The 18,026-nt window shown below is 33.5% G+C and overlaps 1 protein-coding gene across 1 annotated transcript; it reads right to left on the reverse strand.

Moving 5' to 3' along the window:
- Positions 1-1,023: 1,023 nt before the first annotated feature.
- LOC122583639 (protein CHROMATIN REMODELING 4-like) lies at positions 1,024-6,553 on the reverse strand. Its single transcript, XM_043756023.1, has 12 exons — positions 6,450-6,553; positions 6,198-6,319; positions 5,831-5,958; positions 5,086-5,340; positions 4,869-5,009; positions 4,094-4,390; positions 3,820-3,990; positions 2,512-3,394; positions 2,357-2,415; positions 2,149-2,256; positions 1,852-2,068; positions 1,024-1,719 (listed from the first exon to the last, which is right to left on the reverse strand). The coding sequence occupies exons 1-12, from the start codon at positions 6,521-6,523 to the stop codon at positions 1,454-1,456; spliced, it is 2,721 nt and encodes a 906-aa protein (XP_043611958.1). The 5' UTR covers positions 6,524-6,553; the 3' UTR covers positions 1,024-1,453.
- Between the last annotated feature and the right edge of the window lie 11,473 nt (positions 6,554-18,026).

Below are 18,026 nucleotides of genomic sequence, written 5' to 3' on the forward strand. Positions count from 1 at the left end.
ATAAGTGCCCCATAAGATTAATGATAAAACATAAATACCCCATAGGCCATAACTAATTCTAAACACTTCTTTTCATGGAAATAATATGCATAAATATTTTCTACGTTAAATATAATCGGTTTTATACTTACGGAGTTATGGTTATATGGATAAGGATATTCAATTTATAACATTACATGCATGTAATAACATACTCTAAACATGACTCCATGATTATGTTTATCATTTTCCTTATTTTCATTTATGAGTTGAAATTACATTTTTGTTCCAAGAAAATGTGACGCATATTTAATTTTGGGTTTATTACAAAAGTTTGGAATTTTTCTTCGGTAAAAATTAGTCTTTATAGACATATTAATTCAGTAACCACTAAACCACAATAATATATTGGTCCGTACGATTGAGTTTTTTAACAGAGATGCATATACTAAGCATGTGATGCAGTCACAAACCTCTAACGGACCATTGTGACAGGACATATACACAAGTTGAATCAAATAATCACATTTCAAAAGGAATTATTTGTCCATTAAACACGAATATTACGGAGTATTTTCAAAAAAATTCAGATAAAAGGTTTATTTTGTTTTTTGTTTTTATTTTGATATGTAATCGATAACCCAATTGCCCAATAGTCGTATCTCACTTGCATTTGCCAACTTGAGTTAGCAATTTCTCGCTTCTAGCACAAATTCTGTTTAGATTTCGAGTCGTTGGGCCTAGGATCCCTCAATTCGATCCCGGTTGCATTGGGTCCAGGGTTTCAACTTTCTAGAAATAATCTGGGTATGCAATTCGCATGTCGTGACCTGTTTCCAAATAAAACTAAAATCACTAACACAATGGATTTGAACCCACAAGTGTACTTAGTGGAGATAATATGGATACATTGCTACTAATTTTAAACTGTTCTTTCTACACGTCTCGTTAAACTTGATATATCAACCTTTAAGCATAAAACTGCACAAGCAAGCATACAACTCCGACAGGAAACGTTCTTTTTACATATGAAGAGCAGCAAGATTTAAGGACAACAAAAAACAAAAATGCTCATTAAATTATAACCGGGCATGTTTGAGTCATATACACTGCAACCTATCTTAACAGCACCATGTCTCTATAGATAACATCCATATGTAACTATGTAGCATTGACAAAATAAAAACTACAAATCTGTGGGATATTTTTGGTAACTATTCAATGAATTCCGTACATGCTTCAACTATAAACAAAAGAACATGTACGGATAGTGTACCAATTGCATCGAGTGTAAAATCTATCTTGACATGTTGATCCCTACACTAACCCAAATCCAAAAATGCTACCATGGACAACATTTAAAAGAACGTCGTCAATTGAGCCCAATAATGGCAAGCTAGAACCACCTATATAAGTAAAAACTATCAAGTTATATGGTGAGTTTCGGCAGATTTTTTTTTTTCCTAAATAAACCTCAAATTCTGTTTGTATATAGTGTTTGGGGAGTTGAGAGGGGAGAATGGCTAATAAAAAGTTGGTTCTGGTGAAGTTGGGAGGTTGTGTGAACTGATGATGCAAACAGTGATGGGTTTGACCTTAGATGAGGGGCTGGGGCACGTAATCCAGTACCGCCTAAACTATGCCCAGAGAAACAAGTGGCCAGACCGCTGGTCGAATATGGCTTCATTGGTCGTACTAGTGCAGACACAGGAATTTCAAGGACTTTAATTGAGCTGGTATCTGTAATGAAAACAATAAAAATAATTGATCAAGTGATGTTCTTACATGACTAATAAAACATGATGAATTTAACAAAAAGATTTAAACTTGAGATCTTGTTTGAAGCCTATACTCTAGCGAAAGAATACATACCATTTACTGCTTTCTCCAAAACAGGTGCATTAAGATTATCATCAAAATTCTGAGCCAAAATCTCAGCCAATAATTTATTGGCAATAACAAGCTCATGACATTCGTCAAGATTCTTCAGTTGATTCCGTAAAGAAGTTCCAGATTCCTGAATCAATGTATCATACTTCTTGCGTACTTCTAATAACTCTTTTTCACATTCAAAAAGAAGCATTGATTTCTACATATAAACAATATCATTATCAACATTTAATGCAATGATTAATACAAGCGGATAAAATATGGATCAGCTAAAAAAACCTGTTCTTCAAGTGACTTTCTGACTTTTTCTCGCTCCTTTTGAATTTCTATTTCTGTTACAAGAGGCGTAGAGCTAGAAGCATGCGGAGGTTGACTGTTGTGGCATTCCTGAGCTCCACAAGAAAGCCATCCACACTTTTGGTTATATGTACATGCTCAAAAACTATCGTGAAATGAAAGCGAAAAGAATACCGCTTTTTATAAGTACCTGGTCAAGGGTATGTGAGATATCAGATGACTGGTGACCACCAAAATATGCAGGCAACCCTGTAAAAGGATTATATGTTAATTGACAAAATTACTTCAATGAAGTTGATGACTTTTCCAAATTCTGACAGATAAAATTCAGCATAAATTTTATACCTCCCCATTTTCTTTGCTCTGATTTATCAAGCACTTTTCGTTTGCTTCTTGGCTTTGTCTTTATAAAAAGAGAAGTTCCAAACCCTTCAAGCAGATAAGAATGGCTTTGAACCCTTTGAGATGACCTCCTTCCCAAATTCTTCCGTCTTTGACGCCTCTCTTTGAGAATTTTTCTCCAAAAAGCAGGTCCATTTTCAATCAAGTAATCATTAACCGATGAACTTTCCTTTGTGTGGGCCTCAGCTTCACCCAATAACATGATGTTTGTAGAATAGAATTCATCATATAGCTGTGCATTCGATATGACTGAGCCCTTTGTGGGGCCTGTTTTCTCATTTATAGCCTTCAACAGGGATAGAAACTCATGAAGCAAATCATCTATAAATGCTGACTCTGATAATAGGTCTTTGGAATCAGTTTGGATTTGAAGCTTACTGAATTGGAAGGATGCACCCCATGTTAGCAATTGGTGAAGAGTTTTACAACTAACATTACCTATGCGGTCAAGATGTACTCTTTGCTTTGACAGAATCAGTGCTTTTTCCTCGACGGTAAATGATGAATACAAGCGGAGAACTTTTAACGGCCCACGATGTGGATAAAAGGTGATCTTGTGCAGGAATTTTGTGTCATATGATGGGTTCAATTTACTGTTGTATAGTATCACTAGGTCCACACGTGAAAGTCTAATGCTTAAATTACAAGCACGTTTATCAAGCAAGCAAACAAACTTTGCATTCTCTACACGATTGAACATTTTTAATGCTTGTACTCTCTTTTTACGGGCAGATTGGATGTGTACATAGGAATCCTGGCCAAATCTTTGGTGAAGGAGATCTTCCAAGATATCTCCAAGTGATATACTTTCAGAACTCTCCGCTGGCTAGCATGTTAAAAAGCAATGTAGAGTGTGATTAGACCTTGGTGATTGTATAGTAAAGGGTTTGAACATTTTGTAAAAAGATTAGGTGCAAAGGAAACGGTTAAACGAGGCAAAAGTCAGTCACGATGTTAGTTTAACACATAAACCCTCAGCTGTCATTTGAGAAAAAAAGAAAAAGAAAATATATATATATATATATATATATAGATATTTTAATAATATGACATATTATAATTACAAATATAACTGATTATTTGGACAAAAAGTGATTCGGTCCAACTCTCAGATCCCCGCCAATTTTGACACATTACCCAACCCATCTGACCTCGGATATTCGTACCTCAAAATTCAACAAATTTATCCTTGCGTAAAATAATGAACTAAATTCCTTGACAATTAAAACAAAATTAAGATTTTTTAATTACCTGAAAAAGAACAAGTACTCTTAAACCAGATCTTTTAATCTCAAGCAATAGCTTGTAAAGAATATGCATTTTTCCACTGGCATGGATTTTAGCAGCCACTGGATCAACTGAGGAATTACTTTCGGAAGAGTTGTGTAAAGTAGGGTCCACAAGATATGGGTGATCACAACACTGCAGAAATGATCATAAACACTAAGAAGGATTTACCAAATAAATTGTTGAACACTTAAATTAATCACTGCAAACTTCAAAAGAAACAAAATAATATAAAAACCTTGCTGGTCTGGATGAAAATGTTTTGGGTTGAAGGAGAGTTCTTTTTACATGACGAGAGAGCCTTCATATTGGAATCTAGAATTGTACAGTATTGTTCGATTTGCATAGAAGAAAGATGAACTGGGACCCAATGCTCTTCAAACTCAGTGGTGTCGAACTTGCACTCAAATGCAATAAAAGGTGACAATCTTTCTTTCAATGCATGAGTAACATTGTCATTTTCCATGTCAGCATCCATATCCATATCTTCAAACTTATAATCAAGCAGTGAAAGAATATATCGGCAGTTCATATCCTGAAACAAGAGGCTGAAATTAGCTAGTGTAAAAACTTATGGAAAACTAGAGGTGTCGAACCAGACAGATTGGTAAAGAGTCAATAACAGATTTGGGTAGCGTGGGTAGGTTGTGTCCAGATTGGGTCAGGCTGTCCTGGAATACTGTCTGTCCATTTACTTTTTTTTTTTTTTGAACGGCTTGTCCATTTACTTTTATTATAGATAATAGGCAGATTTGTGTGTAGTGAAAAAAGCAATTATCTATGGATAATAATCAAGTTTATTGAATTAGGAAGTTGGATGCAATAAAAACACACAATGGACATTTTCAAATTTCAACCCATTTGGCTGGTTTCATTTTAACTACAGTTCTTGAATTAACCTGTTTCAACCGTTAGAAACAAAATATAACCAGGATTGCCCATATATAAGTGATGGGTGAAAAGTCAAAATTGTCACCTGTAGCTGAAAAAAACAAGGTGATTAAGAAACATACCACTGTTTCACCAGTAACCGTAAGCAATTTCATATCAGCCACAAGGCGATTAACCTTCTTAGAATGCGTTGAGATAGTGTAACGCTGACACTCATCTATTACTATTAATTCCCATTTAATGTCACCAAAACTCTCCATATCCTGCAACACAAGATTAATATAATTGATGCATGAAAAGTTATCCATATATTCCTTTCATATCATAAAAGTTGTGTACCTCAACAATGACATCTGGAGAAGATAAAAGAACTTGAAATCTTACAGTCCCCTTTTCACTGTAAAATTCTGATGCTCTAATGGCGGCCCGGGTATCTTTGTTCCCTTTGTATGTAACAACAGTCGTCGGCTTTGACCACTTTGAAAACTCAGCTTCCCACGAGGAAAGAATACTTGAAGCAACTGTAATTAAAATAGGCTGTCTCACGTTTTCTAGCAACGACAATACAAAAAATACCACCTTAACTAGTCGATCCTGCAACATTGAATCAGTAAACCAATCAATTCTGACTTGTTACAATACATCAAATTATGACTGAGTCGATTTGGGCTGTGCTATACCTTAGACAGGCCAAATAAAAATAGTTACATGGGGAAGAGATCAAATGGGTTAAATGTAACCAAAGTCTGTTGTTAATGCATATCCAAATCTAACTGTTTTATTAGCAAATTAGATTACAACTAATGATAGTGTTTATGTAACCATATTTATTTACCACGTTAACTAATTAAATGTCTTGTTGAATAATGAACAAATCAGAGAACTACTTGAGGGCCACCCCAACCCGAACTGGCCTGTTTGGAACAGCATTTAGAAGGACTATATTACCAACCTTCCCAACTCATCTATCTAACGACCTCTACTTTATATATATGTGCTTAGACAGACTTTTGATTGTTATAACTAACATGTAATGAACATCCATCAAAATGTAGATCAGTGAATAGATACACACAGAACTCACCTGCCCGTCAAAGATAACCGCATTTTGACCTCTGTGCCAGTAATCACGAAGCTTGTTGACATAAGGAAGTACATGATCACCTATTTCACTTGAGACCTCAAATTGAAATTCTGATAAAGCAGAGCTGCCTGTAGCAGATATAATTATCTGGCATGAGTAAATATAATAACTAGGGAGATAATACCATTAATATGTATGCCCCAGGTCAAGTAATGAACTCAATATGTTGGTGTTAACAGAAAGTAACGAACCAATTTATTGTAGCAACAAGTACCAGAAATTACACTATAAAAGGAGGAGAATTATAAGAAAAAAATTATCAAGCAACTTAAAATACAAATTCCTAATCCAAAGAGATAACACCCACCAGGTTTGATCATGTTTTTGGTACACAGGGCACAAAGCCATGGTCCAGGAGAAGCATGACATATAGGAGGATCCAAACAAGACCGATGGAAGCTCCTTCTGCATCCTTGTCCAGAGCATAATCTACAACATTGTGGCCAAATTATCAAGACTTCATCCATCGTGAATAAATAATGATTGACGTAGGCGGACATTATTTAACTTAAAATATGCCAAATGTGGTGAAAATTTAACAAACAGTCGTGTTACTTACAAAAGTTCTCCACCATCCATGCAGATTGCACAAGCACCCCCTATACCACCCTCACCGTTTGCAGGTTCACCCATTTTGAGCAGAGTCTCACACACCTCGCTATCCTAAATACCACCACGAATTAACCAAGAAAATATCATAAATTCACCCTGTTAAATTCTATAATAAAAATTATAGATGTTGGAAAATGGGTGGGTTGGTCGAGTTGGATAGCGTTCGAATGTCAAAACTGGTATGACTTGAAACGGGTCATTGTGAGTACCAGGTGAAAGGGGCAGGGTCAGGGTCAGATTGGCTCAACCAGCAAACACTTTTGACCATTTTTGACATGTCCCCTTTATATTTAATTCATATACTTGACCCGTTTTGATATAAAACACATCACAAATTAAGCTGTTTTAGTGAAGACTATTTGCCAAGAAAAAAGGCGGTCTAGCGAGGAACACGTAGAATAGAGTTTAAGAGGGGGCAAATCATAGAAATAAACCTGAAACTGGAAAGAAGAAAGTATTGTATGGTCTGTTGAAATTGAAAAAGTAGTTACCACTGAAGATATACGGGCAGGTTCGTCTGTCGATTCTTGATTGTCAGAGGAAACTCCTCCCAAATGTTTAGCAACCCTGCAAAAGATAATGGGACTTTATAAAAGCTATCTAAGGACTAACGTAGATCTTAGTTACCATCAATAAAATGAATGATACAAAAAAGTGTAACCTATGATCTAAGATGCAAAAGCAGTATTGTTCATTCAAAAAAACTAAGAACCAAAGTAGCACCAAAACACATCAAATAAAGCATTGATAGAAAGAATGGCCAGTAACAAGATTCAATAATATACAAAACTTGACCTTTGTTTTTTACGTGTAGAACCCGAACGAGAGTCGTTGGCAACTATGTCATTAACTTTTTGGAACATCTTTTTGTATTCATGTGCATTTAATTTCTTCAGTTTAATAAGTCGTTTTTTGAGACGTTCCCTTCTCTTATTCTTCCTCTTTGCCCTCAGCTCCATCAATGCCTTAAGCCTTTCTCGTTTTTCCGACAATGGGATACTCGAAAACAACTTTTCACTCTGCATTTCAGTACTTTTTCAGTCTGCATAAGCCAAAAAAAAAAACAATAAAAATGGGCATAATACATATCCATACAAAATATATATGTATGTATCACCATTTCAACAAATGAGTAGTAATTTTGTTGTGGGGTTTTTTTTTTTACCTGATACACAATGTCAATCTGGGAAGATAAAAACTGTGACTCTTTTTTTTTTTTTTTCTGCTTTTCTGTATCTGTCTGTAATGTTTGTTATATATACAAACAAAAGTTTCATAGTACGACAGCGTCGTGCCGAGTGTGTGGGTTAGGGTTGGTGAGTCCGCTCTGATACGATCAACACAATGTGTGTGTGTGCGCGCGCTGACGTGTGACCAGTGATTAATTAAGGAAATTCTGTGTTGGATCATGGATAACATAAACTTTAATTATTATTGTATCAGGCTTTGTAAACAAAGCCCTAATGGTTTTTGTTCAGGTGAATAAATTAGTTGTATACTTATCATAAAGTTCAGGGAGCTAACATTTAATATGAAAATATACAACCTTTTTATACACGTTAAATGAAGACCTAAGAACTTCATTTAACATTTTCATTGTATTAAAATACTAACCATAAGGTTTCGTGTAACCATAGAAAAATTTTCTTCAATAATAGAAAACTTTTTAAAAACTTGAAGTAATTTTAAATATAATTATTTTAATTAAAAAGTAAATAAAAAGCTTAATATTCATCGACCTATAGGTTATATCTTAAACTTATTTTTGTACTAATTTAATGTATTTAAATTAACTTGAAGTTTTAAAATACTTTTTACCATTGGAGAAAAAAAAAAATTTAAATAACCTCTTACATCTTTTTACATCATTTTTACAGAAAAAAACTTTTGAAATATACCATTGGTGATGCTTTGAAGTATTATGTTATTGTTTTAAACAGTTATGTCTAAATTTAAAGTTTTTCAAAAATGGTATTTTTTTATATATAAAATCACAATCCGGGTAATTTTATAATGGAGTATGATATTTCAAAAACTCAAAAAAGGTAATGGCCTTCGGGCTTTGCCTACCCTTTATAATAAAGAATTATGGCTCGGCCTGGAAAAGCGTTTGATAAATGAGAATTTTATTCCACTTAGATTCTTCTATGGCCCTTTTTTAAGATTAATGTCTTAAAGTGGTCACCGAGTTGGGTCTCGAGTTTTCAACTTCTAGTGGGACTTCAACTAGAATGGAAAATCCATTATTAATTAGTTAAAACAAATTCAAGTTTGCAATATATATATTGGTGAAATTTGAAAGCATGTTCCTGTGTTTGTTCTCATTTTTAAGATGTGAGTTGTGTGTATTCAAAGGGTAGGAAATAATAAGGAGATTTAAATGAAATTTCAAACTTTCAACAATAGAGAGTAACTTGGGAACATGAAGTTGGAGTATTTTTATTTATACTATATTATAAAGCAAATTCACTTTTCAACTTTCAACATTCAATTTCAACAATATACACATATTAATGCATGATGTACCATACTTCAATGCATACAACTTTCTCTCTCTTCCATAAATCATTTTATTCCTCTGATTCTTTCAAAATCTTTTATTTTAAAAACCGTACATCGATAAATTATAAAAATTATATGGTTGTTCTTAAAATTTCATGTTCTTTCATTAGAGATGTCATTCGATATACTTTCGACGAATTTTTAAATTTGAGGGTGTAGCCCGTATGACTAAGGCATTTAGCTATGACACTCTATGACCTATCATCCTCCTATGACCTATCACACTTTATGACCTATCACCCTCATTATCACACTCTATGACATATAACCTCCTATTTGCTCTCGTTTTTATAAAAGAGTATAGATAGTTAAAATACAAGTATAAGTTCTAATGCATACTTTGACTATATTGTATACTTGTTAAGAGTGGGTAAATTCTAAAATTCGAGTTCTAATGCATACTTTGACTATATTGTATACTTGTTAAGAGTGGGTAAATTTTAAAATTCGTAAAATACTCCGTATCTTCCAACCAGTACATTTGATTCACAAAAGATAAAATTCCCCTTCTTCTAACGTGTATATAAGATAGCACTTTGCTAACTGTAGTTTTCTGAACTATGGTTGATAGTATAAAAAAAGGGTTTAATCACTGAATGATCAAAGAATTTTTCCTTTTGTATATGGTTGCCCAGCAAACATTTTTATTCACATATATTCCCTGCAAACTTGTAAAATTTATACATGGTTCACCAATTTTTGACCTGTTACCATAGTTATTGACTCGGTAATTTTGACTCGACTCGAAATCTGATTTTTCGACTCGTGAATCGAAACGTGACTCGAATCGTAAGAGTCAAGATATTTGATATTATATAATTTTATAATTATATATAAATTTTTATTGTAAAAATATAATATTATATTGATATATTATGCTAAAATGAAAGCATATAAAAGAGTTATGTTTTTAAAAAAATAAAAATAAACTAAAAATAAAAAATTATTTTCGTGACTCATGACTCGGGGTACGACTCGTACCGACTCGTAAAACAAAACACGAGTCATGCTACGAGTCTGGATTAAAACGAGTTATCCACCGAGGCGCCTCGTTTTCACTTGAATTTGACCCGGACTCGTGACTCGTACGAGTTTGACAACTATGCTTGTTACCCTTAATAGCCGGTTAAATGCATTTTTCTTCTAATAAAATTGTGACGTGGATATTACATGGGAAAACAATTTAAAGAGTTTAATCACCAGAATACCAACAAACTTTTTCATTTGTACATGGTTGCCCAACAAACTTGTAAAACTTGTATGTGGTTAACCAATTCATGACCTACATATTTATCCATTATCTTCTTTTTAGGTGACGTGACACTTAGTTGATAATGATGTGGACTAATGATAAGAAGTTATGGATTCCGAATCACCAAAGTTGTATATAAGAATCAAATGTTCGTTCTCTTTTCCCCCAGTTGACATGAACCCTAAACTGAAGTATGTTTTCTTTGTTATTTTAACATCCCTAACATAGGGGGATATGGTTATATATATATATATATATATTTGCTGATTCAGAATTCATATCATATTTTTAAATAGTCCATGTCATTGCCAGATCAACTAAAAAGATATTAACCGGTATACCAGTTAACAATTGGTGAACCATTTACAAATTTTACAAGTTTGTTAGGGAACCATGTACAATTAGAAAAGTTCGTTGGTAATCTAGTAATTAAATTTTTTATTTATTTTCCACATAATATCCACGTCACAATTTTATTGAAGAAAAATGCATTTAACCGGCTATTAAGGGTAACAGGTCAAAAATTGGTGAACTATGTACAAATTTTACAAGTTTGTGAGGAATATATATCAATAAAAATGTTTATTGGGCAACCATGTACAAATGAATAAATTCATTGTTCATCTAATGATTAAACCCTATAAAAAACAATCTCGGCATAGTGGAACATGTAACCCGCCTGCTATTAAGTTTTTAATTAAAAAAATACTAACAGTCATGCAAAAGATATATTTTTATGTGATAATCATAGCTGGGCTATGATACCAAACTTCTATATAAGTTGGGCTATATTGAAACCCATTGTATTGTATTATCTCATAGTTAAACAGTTGTACTAAGCCTAAATAATTGTATACTGTATTACCCAGTTGTACGTATTTCAATATCGAGGTGCGAGTACATATACAATGTGACGTCTAATAGTCAATCGTTATTCGTAAAAAACTCTCTCAAAATGTCATTCTTTAAAGCATTTTTCCTACTACAACTTGTTCAATCTAACTTTTTGCAGCCATTTTTCTCCAAATTAACATTATTTTCGATGCTAATTCACATTTTTTCAGCCAACAAAACTTCAGTTATTAATCATCAAGATTTGCTAAGGTGATTATTACGAGTTACGACACCAAGTAACACCACTATTACAACTCAAGTCACAAAAATGCAAAACCTACAAAGCAAGACCCAGAATTGTCTCCACTGCACATTCCCGTTGACCGTTGTTAGTCAACTCAAACTCGCTCGACTTTTTACCCAAAACGGCAAAACTCATGATCTTCACGTACCCTATAACCGAAGTAACCATGGGTTGTTTCAATTAATGGTTTTGTTCAAAACGAATTCATTTCGATATCTTGCCCTCCAAATGCTCCAAATGATGTTCAACACTATCGCATAATGTAAAAACGCCAAAATACTATATGGCGATATTGCTCGAAAGTTTACTTATATAAAAACGTCAAAACGCTAACAATCAATAAACCTATACGGGGATATTGCATTAGAAATACAATAAAAAAAAAAAAACTGGTGGAGTCATAATCTTAACATATTTATAAAAAATATTTTAATATAAACTCAAAGGGTTGATATATGATCAATTTTTTATTACTCAAAATAGTATATTAAATTTAAATTATAATAAATTAACATCTAATATTGATAACGTCGTAAGTCTCGTGTATTAGATACGAGCCTAAAATCTAGTTATGAACTATTTGTCACCAATGAATATGCTAATTTTTTTTAAGCGGGTTCATAAACGAATTATCCTGATACACAAAACTAATCAAATAACCAAATGACCACAGAGCTAGCCTACAATCTACCGCTGCCAATGATAGCCATTTCTACATAATTATGTAGTAAAGGCTAGACACTCATATTAGTGATTAAGTGCCAAAGGCAAGCCAAATTTTTATACATTTTGGAGATCGATGACTTATAACTCGATCAGACTCGTGAGGTTTAATCACATAACTTTAAATGACACATTGTTAAAATACCAATTGTATCTCTCTTAATTTCAAAATGAGATCGGTAAAAGCTGCAACTGAAAACCTCATATATCAGTACGCTAAACAGATACAGTACGTTGGAATCAATGGCCAATCCGCCATACTTCACAAGAATGCGAAACTTTTTAAAAAATTATGAAAAGTAGACATTATATATTAAAGAACTATCATTTAAAGTAAAGCTAAAAGAACTGAAAGGAATGTGAATAAAAGATGGGTAAAAATAGACATGTTGGATAAGCAAACATCTCACATTATTCATTCTAACGGACTTCATAGTTCATACATATAGTTAAAAATCATGTTTTAATAGTTACATTTCATGATTAAGTAATTAACATTGACACATTGTGTTTTTCGAAGTCTATGACATTATCATTTAGCTTGGTGTGTTCTAATTAAGCTCCAAATACATGTAGAAAAGTGTATAAGAAGCTTGTGTAACTGATCATATCATTTGTTGCTCTAGTGGTCTCTCGTACACAATGTATTTATGAGGACTCAAGACGTACTCTTAATTTGTACACAATGGATAAAGATTTATTTGGTACCTCAATAGATGATACACGTCTTGGTTGTAAATTCGGCTTATACAGTTCCAGCAAGCGAGGTGGTCGCAGAGCTCGCTCGGGTGAGGCCATTTTACTCAATCGCCATGGCCCACAGTAGCTCGTTTGACATCACAATGCTATCCCACTTCAGCACAACACATTAACATTTGCCAGTTGCCACAAAATCAAGAATGCATGTTACAAAAGGAAAATATATATTATTTTTTGAATAATCATGTAATATAAATAACCAAAACTGTTGTGTGTTTTAATAGTCCTGGAACTTATTTTGCCAATTTGACAGAATTATTCACAGCCATCAAACTATCAAAGACATAATAGTTTGAGTCAAAAGTCACCCCAAAGCTGTTGTTATATAATTCCCCATCTAAGTCAAGTATAGTAAACTAAAAGTGTACGACGCTAAACCCCCCCCCCCCCCCCCCCCCCCCCCCCCCCCCCCAAAAAAAAAAAAAGAGAGAGAGAGAAGCAAACAAGCAAATACAAATCAGATATCAATGCTTTTCAAAGATGTACAATCAGGTCATTTGACCAACTTAAATAAACAACAAAGCCGCAGATTAACCAAGCATTATATTGTCAAAACAAAGTGGAATTGCTTGATAACTTGAACTGGGGGTTTATCATATAAGTGAATTGAGATCAAAGATGAAACAGGTCAAAGTCAAACAGCAATTATCTTTTTCTTTTCATTTATTTTGTTGATATCTAACTTCTTCATAGACATATAGACCAATATTGCTGGGAAGGCGCTGCTATCAAAATGGGTACGATATAATTATGAGTTTCACAAAATTGCCGTGTGTAGACACACATATATAAACTAGTACTAATATTGTAAGGCATAATAATGATACCATACATAGTCGGCTAAGACCAATTTGGTTCAATCCAAATAGGATGTGAGAGATAACGTGTGGTTCCAAAAAAATTCTCAAAATTCTCTTGGATGATTTTTCCATTTATTGTGTGATAACTGCATGTTTCAAGTGAATACAACACTATCTTCTTGTTCTTGGAATGTACCTGCGGAAAGTAGATCTTATTCTCCATCTCTGGCGTTTTGGCTTCAATGCACATACATGCTGTATCACCAATACAAACCATGCGCTTTCCCAACCAATCCTTTTCTACCCATTCTCCTTTGGAATCATTCCATTGGAATACCTCAACACAATGTCCAAATTCGCTCACACTGACTAGGAATAGATGTTGATCACAACTCATTATGAAATACTTTGCCGGATATGTACAACAACTTCTAGGGGCTCCAGATTCAACAAGGTTCCATGAATACTCTTCTTGACCCAAATCTTTGAAAACAATAAGTTCTCCTTTGTTACACCAGGCATAAATATATCGGCCATAAAATGTAGGGAAGTAAATGGAATGTGGACCAGCACCCAGATGAATTATATGCCAGGATGTTTCTAGAGCTACAGAGTGAATCAGCACAGTCAATTCATCTCCACGTGAAAATGCAACAACCCTACAATCAGGAGAAGAAGGTGAGAAACATGCGCTTCTGATATTGTAATCAACATGTGGAAGTTTCCTCAGATCATTTGTGAAGGGGTTAAAGAAAACAAGGCAGTCTACGTCGTCGCTCAAAAACCCATTACGCCATCAACAATTGATCCCTGCGAGTTTTTCATGTAGTACTTCTCACCAAAAATTGGATCTGTAAAAGTGAAAATTCCGTGAATTTCGTCAATAACCATTAGCCAGGGTGAACCTAATGAATAAGTCTTCAGTCTCCTTAATGATTTTTCATTGTTCCATTTTATGGAAGGTGCTGCTAAAAGACAAGGTTTACATGTGGCACGAAAGTTCATGCACTCCACACCAACACAATGCTCCATAATCATCTTCAGGACATCAGACGGAATAGTAAGCAGGCTTGATTCATCAACTCCAACCTCGTCACATGTAACGGACGTTACCACCACTTCATCCTCTTTTTTGTAGAACGAGAGATAGTGTCCGCACGTTGCAGCGGTAAGATGGTGGGGTGGTAGGTAATAGGAGGTGATAAGCATAGAGTGTGATAGTCAAATGCCTTAACCGTACGCCCTCGAATTTGAAAATTCGTCGAAAGTATATCGAATGACATCTCTAATGAAAGAGTACGAAATTTTAAGAACACCCACACAATTTTTATAATTTATCGATATACGGTTTTTGAGATAAAAGATTTTGAATAAATTAGAGGAATAAAAAGATTTATGTAGGAGAGAGAAAAAATGAGTGATTGAGATTTGAGAAGAGAGAGAAAAATGAGTAGTTAAGATTTAAGGGTATTATAGGTATATTAGGTAGAGATGTTTAAATTAGTGAATAAAAAAGATGGGCAATTAGGTACTTCAATTCATCTTTTGAGAATTTCAAAAAAAGGGTCCTCCTTTATAATATAGTATTAGATATATATACACACAAGTTTTGTCACCCGAGTTTTTCCTTTAGAGACAAAACATTATTATATATGAGAAAATGTAAAATTATAATATGTTCTCACAAACATGTTAAAATAAAAAATTGTATATATGTGACATTATCCGACTGTCTAACTATATTTAATTCTATAATAATAAAAAGGATAATTGGATGAAAATCCCTTATCTCATGTATAATTTTATATCAATTACCTTATATTAATAAATACACTAATATCGCCGCCACCACGTCATCGTCAATGACACCTTCACCATACTCTCACATCGAGCGAGTTAGTGACTAGTATATATATATATAGGGGTAAGATAAAATCACTAAGACTTACACACCACCATCATCATCTACTACGATATACAAGACTTTTTTTGTAAAAACACTAAGACTTTCTGGCGACGGGCCCACCGGAAAATCATGTGTAAGTTAACTTACACATGATTTTCCGGCGACGCGGTGGCCGGAAAATCATGGTGGTGGTCGGAGATGATCATGATGGTGGTCGGAGTTAACTTACACATGTGTAAGTTACATGGACTTCTTTTGAACTTTTTTTAGGTAGACTCATTTTATCTTTCTCATACATATACATATATAAGAAAAATGAATTTGTGGTTGTTGAATACCTAAGTTTGGTTATGAAACTCTTCATAAATTAAATTTATTTATTATTATTTATTATGAATAAATGATTAAGTCTCTTGTTTTTTATGGCTTAAAAAATTAAGATGTGAAGGGTTTATACCTAAACTTATTTATCTAACAGCCACATATTTCAATTCCGATATGAATAAAAATATGTGGTTGTTAAACCCACTTATCTTGAATGTAAAACCCCTCTCATCTTCAATTTTTTAGTCCATAAAACAAATTTTAATCACTTATTTTTGCAACTATTCCTTTCATCTATATCACAATGCATCATTTAAACAGTTATAAGCAACATTCCAAGTTTTCTAACGATCAACAATGAAAATCCCAGTCCATCATTCATACTATTCCAAACTATAACCCAAAATTTGGCAATAATAAAAACCAAGACACACATATTTAGTCATGATTCATCTTCAAAACTTCATTAACATAGCCATTCACAAAATCCAAATGTTTACAATGATCGATACCCAATGTCGCACCATAAAAACGATGATCAATGCAAAACGAACAATAGAAATTAGATCCACCATATCTATATCTAAAGTTCTAGACTTCTAGTTTCATCATCACCAAATTTATTATTTACATTTTAGTTAGTTAAGGTATAAATATACATACACTAAAAGCGAGTCACCGTTACTCCCTGCACCCCTTTACTTTTTCGGACTTTTCTTCCTCGACTTCTCCATGATTCTGCTCTTGTTCTTTTCAACCTCAACATCGCGCTTTTGATCTCCAGCCCTACAACTACATACATAATGAAAAACATTAATTCCGCGTTTTTAATAATCAAATCACAACAATGCAACAACCATAACTAACACTACTACTAAAAATACAGTTTGATTTTAGTGATAAAGTTTTATTTATGTAAAGCCCACAACTAATATCGGGCAAGTAAGTTAATGCTTCTTTAGACCATGGAATCCTCCTTAGGTTATCTCCAATGCTAAGGATGTCTTTAGGCATCCTTCAGCTGCCACATCATATCATTACAAATTCTTAAAATCTTTTAATTTTACCTCCAACCATACAAACATCATTACATATCCTTACATCATCCACATCATTACCGATTAATATAGGTAAAAGGCTATGGACATCCAAAACCATATCCTTGGTGAAGGATATATAGACTATGGACAAGCAAGGACAAACATGCTTCAATGCTATGGACAGAAAAGGACAAGAATAGATCTTGACGGATGTGCACAAACTTTTTCATTGGAGATAGCCTTATGGGTACATTTTTGTAGGGCCTAAAGAAACATTAACTTACTCAGCATACTATTAGTTACCAATCTTACAGATATATATCTTTACTACTAAAATCAAACTATATTTTTAGTAATAGCACAAGTAATGTAAAAAAGTTGTCATTGTGATTCGATTATCGAAAATGCAAAATTAATGTGTTTCATCATATCATTGCATGGAAGTAAAGATTAAAACGATGATGACGAGATCAACAAGAAAAAAAAAAAAAGAACAAAAAGATGGAAAAGTCTAGAAAGTAAAAATCGGAGAAATAAAGGGCCACAGAGTAATAGAGGTCACTCACTTTTATTATACATAACTTTAGTTACGATGGATCGTATTTTTACTATTCATTTTATTTTGATCGAAACCGTTTTTATGATGCGACATTGGGCATCAATCATTGTAAACATTTAGATTTTTTACATGGTTATACTGATGAAGTTTGGAATGCTATGAATGATGGATTGGGATTCTCAATGTTGATTAAATTTGGAATGTTGTTAGAAGGGATTGTTACTTGGAAAGTATCTCAATTTGTCACTTTTTACTTTATTGAGGTATAAATAAAATTCTATCCTATTGTGAAGAAAAAAACGGACTAAACCAACTATATTGGGTTTTTACCTGCTAACAGATGATGTGGAGCCGGTTTCAGCCCAGTTGGCATCCAAGTGTATATATATAATAAAATAAAATATTTACACTAGCAGTTTCCGATGATTAAATAAACCATCAGCAAATTCCGGTGATTCTTT

This window comes from Erigeron canadensis, chromosome 9 (genome assembly GCF_010389155.1).
Source record: "Erigeron canadensis isolate Cc75 chromosome 9, C_canadensis_v1, whole genome shotgun sequence".
In the NCBI taxonomy this organism is placed as follows: Eukaryota; Viridiplantae; Streptophyta; class Magnoliopsida; order Asterales; family Asteraceae; genus Erigeron; species Erigeron canadensis.

Bases quoted from the DNA above. Each gene is read 5' to 3' on its own strand.
- LOC122583639 (XM_043756023.1), bottom strand. From the start codon at position 6,523: ATGGGTGAACCTGCAAACGGTGAGGGTGGTATAGGGGGTGCTTGTGCA. The intron at 5,010-5,085 runs GTACACAACTTT...CTTGTGTTGCAG, and splicing joins CTCCAGATGTCATTGTTGAG to GATATGGAGAGTTTTGGTGA. The intron at 2,416-2,511 runs GTATAAAATTTA...ATCCTTTTACAG, and splicing joins AGAGCAAAGAAAATGGGGAG to GGTTGCCTGCATATTTTGGT.